The 11,669-nt window shown below is 45.2% G+C and overlaps 1 protein-coding gene across 1 annotated transcript; it reads right to left on the bottom strand.

The window, feature by feature from the left end:
* Positions 1-3,990: 3,990 nt before the first annotated feature.
* DYNLRB1 (dynein light chain roadblock-type 1) lies at positions 3,991-9,197 on the bottom strand. Its single transcript, XM_076352434.1, has 4 exons — positions 9,124-9,197; positions 7,216-7,291; positions 5,618-5,785; positions 3,991-4,500 (listed from the first exon to the last, which is right to left on the bottom strand). Exons 1-4 carry the CDS (start codon positions 9,124-9,126, stop codon positions 4,457-4,459), a joined length of 291 nt encoding a protein of 96 aa, XP_076208549.1. The 5' UTR covers positions 9,127-9,197; the 3' UTR covers positions 3,991-4,456.
* Positions 9,198-11,669: the final 2,472 nt, after the last annotated feature.

Below are 11,669 nucleotides of genomic sequence, written 5' to 3'. Positions count from 1 at the left end.
ATCCCTGATTTTATCCATGCACACCTCATTGCAAGACTGGGGCCATAATTCCATAGAAGAGTATTCATACACCCGGAGTAGGAGAAAAGACACTGGTTCATGGAAGCTCTGGAGCTTCTCAGCATGTTAATGTACTTACAAAAATGGGACATGGATCAAGGAAGTTTTACTTCTAATACAGCAGAGTATCATTTATACCCTTCTTCCTGCAGCCCTCAGCTTTCCTGAAAAATCTTGCACACACTACTACCTCTCTCGCCTGTTCTTGCTGATGTCATTGGCAAAACTCCTTATTTAAGGAGGTGCACTTGAGATCCAAAAACCGCCGGATCAGTCAAAGGTTTAAAGAAGATGGGAGGAACCAGCTGTATCAACCCAGCACCAGCAAGCTGTCCTAACGTGACCTAGGGACAACAAGCTTTACGCATGCCAGCATTCCTACAGGGTAAACACCACTGATAATAAGCAGACCTGGATGCTTGCAAAACCATGCTAGCGGAGGGAAATCTCCCCAAAGGAATCCTGTCGTGCTGGTAAAGGAAGTGTATTTTTGTCGCCAGAAATCGTGTTGATGCTCAGGCTTCTGCTGACACGGCAGCCTTTGTCGGAGCTCACTGCCCCTGCACACCCCAGCTGCCACAGCTCTTCCTACAGATTATACTGCTTCAAGGAGCTGCTCTAGCTCTACCAACGTAAGGCCAGCCTATCTTGGTGTAACTATCTATGCCAGACTTTCATCCCCTATAGACGTAGCTATACATAACAAAAGTGTTAAGATCAAGCATAAATGTCCCGTACGTGAAGAGGAGCACTTCACAATCAGAGCTCAGCCATCTCGGGCAGACAAAGAGTTGCTTGGGAGGGCACTGGAGCAAACACGAGCTGGAGCAGCTTAAAAGAGCTGCTTTAAGATCCATAGGAGATGAGTTTCTACAAGCCTAGCTTTTGCAGTATTAATACGTTATCACCTCCATTCCTCTGCCAGAGCCTTATCTCGGAGCAGAGTCAGCACAAGAGAGCGCGTCCTTGGGCCTCAAGTGCTGCTGTTCACAGCCCAGAGCCATACCTCAAACTTCCTTTCATTAGCTTGTTAATGCATATGGGGGTTTGTTTCCCACATCTCAGCAGCAGATGCTTCCTCTGCCCTCAGAGAGGGATCCATCCAAACTGACTTCCCCAAGACAGCAAATTAGGCCAGTCTCCAACCACGACACAAAGCAGCTCTAAGGCACGGATCTCAAAGGTTATTCAAGCCCTCCTTTGAACCACCTCATCATGCTTCCTGGCTAGAAAAAGGACTAGAACCATAATGCTTGTTTTTCTGTTCTTCCTCAATTTGACAATAATTTTACCATACGAATGACTTGGCCAAGATTCAGCAAACACAGGACAAGAAGCAGAACTTCATCCTATCTCTTTCTTGACCCTCTTTAAGATAACTTAGGAAAAGTGAAATCCTCCCCTAACTTGCATACAGAAGAATTGCTTCCGGTCAGATCTCTGTGACTGTCTGATGCTCCTGATCCAAATAAGACACTTTTTCTCCATAGTAAGTACCTAAATGTAAGTTGTTTTTCTTCAGCTTCATCCACCCCTTCCCCTTTTTAAAAAATTTGAATGCTAGTGTAAAGGTAGCACTAGCATGGCATAAGCAAGGCCCTGCCCTGACCAGATGGATTTGACAAGCTCCTCCAGACTCCAAAACCAGCTTCTTCAAGACCCCTTTATTCAAATTCCTAAGTATATTTCAAGTCAGACTGCTAACAGTCCTTGAAAAAAAAAAAAAACCAAAAACCAAAACAAAAAACAACCCCGAACCAACCCCCAAACCTCTTCCAAAACTCCAATCAATCAGCATATAGCTGGAACTCCGTAATTTCACTGCAAGTTTATGGTCTCAACACAATGCAGAAAATGGGCATGATCTTTGTTTTGCAATAGGGTTATTTATTACAGCTTGTTTTAAAAGAAAAAAACCCAATACCTCAACACTCTCTGTCCCAAACTCAGATACGACACAAAACCACTGGTAGGAGAGCTATCCTTATGGAAGTGTCCAAAAGAATGCAGGACACTAAAGAAATTCTTCACTGTTCAAAAGAGTAACACTGCCACCTACTAGGGAAAGGCAAAATACATAAGCAGGTCACCACCTCCAAGGAAACGTTTCTCTGGCTATGAACAACAAAAGACAGAGGAGATAACTGAAGTCCCATTTTTAATTCTGCCTTGCCTCACTATTCAGTTATTATCTAGAAATTTCAGCTTGCTGGAGATCGTTTTTTCTGAGACAGGATTCAATTAAATTATGACAGATCTCACGCATTATACAAGCTGCTGTGTACCAGGAACTACTCCAAACGCAGAGCATGATTTCAGACCCTATTCATTGGTTTGATGGCATGGCTTAAACCAAGATTCAATAATAAAAGGGCCAGCAAATACACGCTGTGTGAGTTACCTGTCAGTTCTCTACGACTAGGAGACGGATGTTTACGTCAGTCACTTCTTGGCACAAAATATGATCCCAGGGCTACACCAATTTAGTGTGGTCAGACACATGCTGATGGGAGAAACAGTTCATAAACTGAGTAACAGCCAACACTGAGTCACGATGACAGCTGCTACCCAAAATACTGTAAAGCACCCTCGCCCAGATGCTGCAGGACTGACCACTTTACAGATCGCAAAAAGCATTTCTGACCTTCATGGTCATAAACACTACCTAAAAAATTAGACAGTCTGTAAATCAATGCCCAAGTCTGAAAATGCACAGAGAACAAATGCTGAACATACAGGTTATCTTAGCTGTTTGAGTTGCTGCGTATCCACCCCATCACTTTGTGCTCTGAAATCCAGAAAAGTGTCCAAGGCAACACCGACACTTATTAAAGACTCCAAAACTGCACTGCAGCCAGTTGCCTGGAATACCCCCTAACCTGCTAAGATCACCCATAAATTCTTAGTCTGTTCCTCAGTGTAGAACTGGACGGTATCACATGTTCCTACTACTGCTTGTAATTTGGAAAGAGCAGGGCTAAACACAGGTTATACACTTCTGCTAACAGAGATACACAAGTCAGGAGTGATCCCTCACCAGCACAAGAAACAGCAACCCCTAATAAAACTGCAGTTACTCATCAAGGTTCTTTCTTTAATTGTTCAGTACGTTTCACGCCTGTAGGCTGTGCCTCTTTGCTCAGGTGCACTTTGGGAGAAATTTCCTTTTCAGGCTGGTAAAACACTTCTATCACAAGCAGTCTGAGGCCAGACGTGTGAGGAGGCCGCAGCACAAGCCGGCAGCTACACTACCTGCAAGCCCCCCCTTCTCTGTGGGACAAACGAGACTGGGGAAGGAACCAGGCTCCCTGAGCACCGCTCGCTGCAGCAGCAGTTAGCTGTATTGAGCTACCTGAGTATGCAAAGAAAACGCAGTGCACGACAATATGCATCATTTCTGAATCTGGGCTATGACGTTCAGCACATTGCTAAGACTCCAGCACACGCCAGAGTTGTGTCTGTCACACACGTGACAAACACCTTCAATGCAGACATTTTGCACAAATTCTTGAGCTCTGCATGCAATTACAAGGCTCTTTCAAGGCTACAAAAATAACCCCTTTATTATTTCGGAGGAACCAGATGACCTTTTTTTGTCCTTAATGGCCATCAATAAAAAATTACTAAAGGAAGATACCAGATTAAATCGGCTACTCAATTGTGATAGCATGAGAGCTCCAACAGGCAGTCTTGATGGCCTTACTTAGCCACCCCACTTCTCTGTCTGAAACAAAAAGGAAGTGGTAGGAAAATGCTCCAACATACACGGCAATAACGAGTACACTGCACGTGCACTTAGACTAAATCCTTGTTTAGAGAAAGCAATAGATGAGTAAAAATAGTCCTAGGAAGGTTCTGTTTTTTGAAGAAAAACTCAATCAATCGTAAGAATAATTAAAATCTTCAGAAGGAAAACATAAGACAAAAACAGTCAGTGATGACACTTTTTAATTTGATATGGCCAGACTTTTTCAAAGTAACTTGTAAAACCAACAGAGTAAGACAGAACTAGAGGATAGACAAGTTTCATATTTACAGTCATTCAAAAGTAATAGTGTAAAAGCATCTTAAATAGTGGTGACAGAAGCATGGAAACATACAAAGAATAATCTTTTTTAGAACATTATTAGAATTTTATTATATTATCTTCTTAACTATTAAAAGAATCTGTTGCATTTTTACTGCCTGATGCTAATTCACCAACTGCTCCTCAAAACGACTTGTGATACAAAAGAAAAAGCCACTTTTTCTGTTTGTAAACAACAAAAACACCTGCTTTTGTTTTTCCAGACATTATTGAAGTGGCACAGCAGAGTTAACACTAATGCTCTATTCTTTACCATTAAATTAAAAAAACAGTTGGGCAAAGGGAAAAAAACAGACCAAGTCAGTGTAATCATTCAGTTGGATTCTGGATGACAATCAGGAAGTAGTCTTTATCTGTAGAGAAAAAAAAAAAAAAATCTTTCATTGCTGGTATTTGTTCACAGCAATAGTAAATTTCAACATTTTTTCATATCTCACCGATACACTGTGGGAACTACAGAGTCCTGACATTCATTCTCAATGAGAAAAACAGGCTCGGCATGTCAGATCACTTATGTTTGAGTCTTACTGAGAAAAAGTCTCAGCTTTAGAAACTGCATGCTCCCGAGCCAACTGAATTTAACTCAGTTTGTGCCTAGGAAATAACAGTAACTGGCACATGCAATGATGGAATCAAAACAGGTGGTGCAAGACAGTGATTTCCCTTATCTCGCAGGCAGACTGCGGGGCTGCAGTGGCTGTAGCTGCATTTTTTCTGGAGCAATGATTATTCCTCTCTTTTCATCCTTCATATGGAAATCAGAGGCTGCCTCAGCATAAACTCCAGAGCCTGTCTTAAGATCTGCCTTGACCGGTCCCTGCGAAGCAGTCTACTGCAAGCCCAATCCCCTCCTTTGCCTCTCCATCAGCACAACCCCACCGCGGAGCCGATGCAGTTTGAAGGAACAAAGCTGAGCTCCTGCCACATTAGTGAACTGCACTCATCTCATTGCTTCCCATTTCATAATTTGATGAAATACTGAGGACGTTTCCTGAAAAGAAGGTTGGTGCTGCTATATTCCACGACTCATGATTACAGCTGCAATATGCTCTATTACTTTTCTCTGAACTGGAAAATCTATTAGACTGTTTTGCTTTATCACTTCGTCTACAGTGCTGAACTGAAATTGCTCTCAAAACACATTCCTTTCCAACTCTTGTGGTTTTATACTGAAAAACACAAAGCATGAGAGGCTTGCAACACTCTCTCAAACACTGTTTAACTCTTTCTACTTTGAACAACGTGAAATGAGGAAAGGGATTTCCCATATTCAAACATGAAAAAGCAAACTTAGGTCAATGATAAAAGCTTTCAACTCTGAAGCAAAACAGCTTCTTGGAAGAGAAGAGATTATACAATATGAATAAAAGCAGCAGGCAGAACTTTTCTCTCAGGCTGACAGTGTCAATCTCATGCGGAAAGAATTCTGCTGGATTCCCTGATGCCTGCTTTCACCCCACTCACTTTTACCTGGTGCAACCATGATTTCGTTTTTCTTGGAGCGGATCCGCAGGAATGTGAGGTCATTCTGGGGATCAATGTCTCGCACAGTGCTCCTTGCCTTCATGATGAAGCTGTGCATGAGGCCCGCATACTGAATCGTTGCGGAGTTGTCCATAGTACTTTTGATAGGAATACCTGCAAGAAACAGGGGACAGCAAGGGTCAGTGACAAAACTCCAGAACTAACTCCACCTTGGGCATCATCAGGTCCAACTGGGGTGGCTATTTAACCTAAGCAGATGTTGTCGCTACACCAGGGATTAGGAGGGTTCTTTTTAAAGGCTTAAAAGAAGAACATGAATAGAAGTAAGATGTGGAAAGGCTAAGATCTGGAACCACAGGCGTAGGTGAGAAGAACTGTTTACCTCTAGTAGCATCAGTGCTTTACTTTTGCTTTTTCACTTATTTATTTATGAGATTGATAAATAGAAATAAATAATAACAAAAATAAATATCTTGGGGGCAGAGAGGAAATACCAATGTTTCAATTTTGTTCTCCTGACTGGGGACAACTTTTCCTTTCAGAAAGGCTCCTGAACATCACAGTTAAATGATACTCAAGTAAGCTAGGCTGGGATCAGTGTTGATTATAGAGGACACCAGCTGCTGCATCACACAGTTACAAAGCTGAGGCTCCACCATTTAGCCGTAACAGTTGATGCACTCTTGCGAGGTCCCCGGTGCAATTCCTGTGCACCAGCCAAGAGGGCAGACACACTGATACTGTTTAGCCAGAGCTTTCCCTCCCTTATACTTCTGCCACCCCTTACATATGTTTTCCCACAAAAAGCCAGCCAAAATTCAGCTCACGTGTCAGAACAATGCAGCAGCCAACTACCAAATACTGGCATGGCAGAAAAACTGCTGCAGGTGTATGTTCAAATAAGCGCAGCTTCAGCCCAGAGAGCACAATCCATTATTCACTGTCACGAACAAGCAGCGAGCAGGAAGACAAGCTGCATACAAGTACGCAATGATCTGGTCTTCAGTATATTCGTACATAGCTGCTACTAGAAAAAAAATAATCTTTTCTAAGGATTATTTCTAGGAAATAGTCAATTTAAATTGATAATCACACAATTTTAAGAAACTGGGCTGCTCATAGTGTATTTAGAGTGCTCTGAACAAGTCTGCTCTGTTGGACCCTTCAATGACTCCAAAAAGTGACAACTAGGTTATGAGTCTTATGTGGCCATACGCCTGAGACAGCTGCTAAGCTACTCGAGTCTGCCGAGACAGCAGCAAGATTTCAGACGTCACAAGAGCTTTTAGTGCTACTGATAAAGGCTTTGACCGAACAGTCTCAAACACTGGCATAACTCAAATATTTCTAAGCTTTTACAATTTATTTAACTTATTTTCTAAAATAATAAAGTGAGCTTTCAGAAAAGCAGAAATGGGAATCCAGTTTTCTCTTGTAGCCTAACTATTGTCTATCTGCTTTGGCTACAGGAAAACCTTTGCTAAAGACAGACTGTAATCTAAATGCAAGTAGTGCAATCAGCAGTCCTTAAAGTGCACGTTTAGAATAAGTTACATCTCAGAAAACCGAGACTGACACAGTACCTTCAGAATTAACAACAATGATTCCTTGCACTCCTTTTTGGCTCTGAATTCGCTTCAGTGTTTCTTCCACCTCAGCCTGCAAACAGAGAAAGCACAAATCAATAGAAGATTACAGCTGCTATTTGCCTTCCACCAAAGGTTTTTAGTAACGTGTCTAAAAATAAAGCTGCAGAAAGACGATTCAAACAGATACCACCTACACCGTTCTATACAGCAAAGTGTCCATACTTTGGTACTACCTTTTCTGCGTGACCTTTTCAGTTGTTTTCCATCTGTCTTTTGCTCTTCGCTCATTTATGATTATAATCTTGTGGAAACTTGGAACTCCCCTCTAATCTTTCCCTCTCTCCTCCTCCCCAACCCTCCCACAACCTCATGCATCAGTTCCTCACTGTAGGCTCGCAACTGGAAGGCTGCTTAGTCAGACTGCTACAATTTAGGTGTCGAACAAAAATCATGTATGAAAATATACACGGAATTTATGAAGAAAGTAGAAAAAGATACATTCTGGGTGCAAGACTACCTTCCCTTTTATCAAATGAATGCTAAGAGCAATTACAAATAAGAAAAGTGAGGGGAAAAACAATGAATAAATGCTATTTATTTATAATTATGATTTGCGCTAGGATAGCTACAAGATTAGAACCATTAAGAATAATTTACAACTTTGCAAAATCAACTTAAAAAAAGGAAAAATGAAAACTGACGGCCAAGGCAGTAGTCCCTTTGCCTTCTCTGTAAAAATCACTATCAACTTCAGAAAAGCTTTCAAACCCTTCTGCACAACTTCCATTGCTACAAGACATCCATCAAAAATTAGCTATGGGTTCTCTAACAGGGTGATAAAACCTCAGCACCTGAGCTGTTTTCCACAGCTGGATGAATATTTGACAGTTTCTATTCCCATTAAAGGAAACAGAGACACTCCTAGGTTCGCCTAAAAAATGTGTCTTAGTAGACCATTTCAATTTTCCATCTGCAGCTTAGGTCAGTATTTATTTCTCTAGAAATTTTTCCACGTTTTGATCCCCAATTTCATGAATATGCACTAGCCAACAATACATTTGAACAGGAAGCAATCTCTAATACAACTGCAATAAAATAAATACGTTCCAGGTTCCACAGACTACTAAACAGCCGGTTGCCTTAAAACAGTCTTCTTTCCTGATGGCTTTCAGCTTCAGGGATTGTAACCCGGTAGCCGTAAGAAACACAAAGATTTTCCTCCGAACATATCTTCAGCCTGCCATCGCATGGCGTATTCCAGTGCTTGGCAGAATTAACTGAAGGTTTATGGGAACGAGACGCTTTCCACCCCAATGACTTCGGGACAGAAGTCCACGGCCCGCGCTACCAGGCAGGCTGGGCTCGGCGGCCGCAGCGGAACCGCGGCCCCTCTGTGTCAAAGCAGGGGCCTCCCGAGCTGCCCGGCGCAGCCGCTGGTGTGTGAAACACCGGCGAGCCGCGAGATACCAGAAACCTCCTGCAAAACACCCACGGAACGAGAGACGGCCCGCACCCGCGCGTTCCGAGCACAGAAACCAAACCCAGGGGGACGGACAGAATCCGGAGGGAGATCGAACAACCGTCCACAGCTTCTGCTCGGTGCCGGACACCGGGCGGCCCGGACACCCGCCCGGGCGGGGGCGGCCCCTCAGGCCGAGGAGGTCCTAGGGCCGCTCCTCTCCGGAGGCAGCGCGAACGCGGGCGTTTCCCGCGCCAGAGCCCCCCGAGGGCCGGGCGAGAGAGGCGGCACCTCCCCAGGCGGCACAGGGCCCCCCCCCCCGCCCGGCCGCGGGGCAGCGCCAGAGGGACGCGCCGCCCCCGCCCGGACCCCGCGGTGGAGACAGAGGCGGCCCCGCTCCCGCCGGCCCGGGCAGCCCCAGCGCCCGCCGCCGCCTCACCCACCATCTCGAGCCGCCGCCTCTCCGCCCAGTCACGGCACCGCGCGCATGCGCCGCCCGCTCCGCCAATCCGCGGGGAGGAGCGGCGGGCCGGGCGCCACGGCGTACGCCCTGCCCCGGAAGGACTTGTCCGACGGCGGGGGCGGGGCCGAGTACCGGCCTCTCGGCGGTAAACGCTCCCCCCCGCCCCCGATCGCCTCAGGGCCCGGTGGGGGCGAGGCGCGGCCCGGCCGCTGCGCCCGGGGACCCGTCGCTTGGTGCCTGTGGAGCCGTTAATCTCGGGTGAAGGGCCTGTAGTGTAAACCCTCACAGCCTTATCCCCCACATAAAGGGGGCGGGGAGCATTGGCCCCCCCCCGCGCCGAGACGCCTCAGCTGCCCCTGAAGCCCCCCGAGACAAGGAGAAGCTGAGTCCAGGCCCCGGTGATGCCTTGCAGGCATCGTGCACCCCTAAAACAGCGGGGCTGGTGAAAACCCTAGGAACCTACCTGCTGCCCCCCCCGGGAATTCACGGCAAAGGGGTAAGGGAGTCTTCTGCCCCCGGGAGCATGGAAAGGGTGAAGCTCCGCCCGCCTTTGGAAAGGATCGGGGGTGTCCTGAAGGCAAAACAAAATAACACCCTCAAGAACTGTATCAAACATAACCCTAGCCAGTATTATACATACACAGTAATAATAGCATTTGGTATTCCCCCCCCCATCTGGAATCCACTCTCCGCTTGAATGGAATGTTGCTTCTTTCAGCATTGCGACACGGCAAGCAGAAAACTCGCATTCTGGTAACACTCAGCTCCTCACAACAGTTACTGAAAGCAGATAGTTGTTGGGTAAAAAGTAGAAAAATACTTCATTAGGTCATGTTTCCTTTTTTTTTTCCCAAGACACTCTGAAAACCAGGATTTGACATCGCAGATTAGCTCGCCAGTCCTTCAAATCTGGCAGGGACTACTTTCTGCTCAGAGAAAACACAAGATTTCTCCAACGAAGCCTGCCATTTGTGCACTGCTGTGGAGTTGATAGGTTGGGAGTGGACGTGGGATCAGGCATCTTCAGAGATCAGGAACAAATCCTTCTTTAGGATCCAAGAGATACGGCTTTCTTCTCTTTTGGAGGATATTAACAGCTCTGCAACCTAATTAATTTAAATCCTAACCTCTCTTATCAGTCCAGCAATAAGTTTTAAAGCTTGGCTACAGAAAGTTATTTTCCCATAGATCGATTCAACCTCTAGTCCCACCAGTGATGGTAAGATTTGGTCACTAGGTAAGCAGCCCACAGCTGCCATCAGAGACCTAAACCAAACAAGGCTTTGTTTAAACTAAACAAGCACTCCCGTCTTGCCATGTACAAAACCATCAAAACCCCCACCCCGGGCTGGTACTGACAGTAGCAACATCATCACAGAAGAAAACAGCAAGGAACTAATGCAATGGTGCAACTGAGTTGTACGTTTATCCTACCATACATTCATCATGCATTGCATTATGATTCCATTTTGGGGTTTTTGCCCCTTTTTTTTTTTTTAAAACTTCAGATATATGTGAAATACCCTCATAGCTGTACTAACTTAAAACTACCCAAAGCAGTGTCAAATTTTGGGTTTACACAACTTACTAGCACACTTTTAAGTGATTTCATCCAAAGCATGGAGGAAGCAACTCAAAACTAACCTCCCCCGCTGCAGAAAAAAGGCAATTATTATTGCATCTATTTACGTGGCATAGAAAAGCATACTTGGGATTTGCTGCTAGTTTTACTAACAAAATTGTATTAACCGAGCCTGTGTGAACATCTGGGAAAGTAAGCAGAGCGAAACCCCAGTGGGAAGGTCTGCAGCAAGGAAGATTACCCTCAGTGGAGGAGGATCAGCTTAGGGAACATTTCAACAAACTGGACATAAACAAGTTCATGAGACCTGATGGGATGTACCCATGAGTGCTGAGGGAGCTGGCCAATGTCATTGCAAAGCTGATCTCAATTATCTTTGAAAGGTCATGGCGATCAGGAGAGGTTCCTGATGACAGGAAGAATGTAAATACCACTTCTCCCTTCAAGGAGGAGGATCAGGGTAACTACAAGGCTGGTCAGTCTCCTTTGAGCTTTTTTCCCCTCCTTCCCGTCACCCTGTCATTCCTAAACAGAAAAGAAAACACAGACTTGCACAGTCATACCTCATTTTTGTTATCACTGCAGTAGCGGTACAAGAAAATGTTAAAGCTGTGGCTCCTGCGGAACCTTTCTCCAGACCATCTCCCTCAAGAGTACCATCGCTAACAGACCAGCAGCCTCGCTGTCTCCTTGGGGCAGCATCCCCAGGACCACGAGCACTAAAAATTCAGTAATTGTTTTATCTGCAGTTTCTAACCAGTCACAGAGGCAGCTGTGTCTGAAATCTCCTAATGAATTTCCAATGCGGTCAACAATGGCAGGAGAGGTCTCAGGAAAGAACCGTTCCGAAAGAACTTTGCTAGAAGGACAGCTTCAGCCAGCCTAACCCCTCACCCCCAAAAGAGCAGGCAGACAATTTATTTGCACACGGATGCTTCATAACA

Source organism: Aptenodytes patagonicus, chromosome 14 (assembly GCF_965638725.1).
Source record: "Aptenodytes patagonicus chromosome 14, bAptPat1.pri.cur, whole genome shotgun sequence".
Lineage (NCBI taxonomy): Eukaryota > Metazoa > Chordata > Aves > Sphenisciformes > Spheniscidae > Aptenodytes > Aptenodytes patagonicus.
Note: the sequence above shows the minus strand (reverse complement) of the source record. Positions and strands in the feature narration are given on the sequence as shown.

Excerpts from the sequence above, each read along its gene's own strand:
- DYNLRB1 (XM_076352434.1), bottom strand. Across the intron at positions 5,786-7,215 it reads CATTGTTGTTAATTCTGAAG|GTATTCCTATCAAAAGTACT; the intron begins GTACTGTGTCAG and ends TGTTTCTTGCAG. Across the intron at positions 4,501-5,617 it reads CGAAATCATGGTTGCACCAG|ATAAAGACTACTTCCTGATT; the intron begins GTAAAAGTGAGT and ends TTTTCTCTACAG.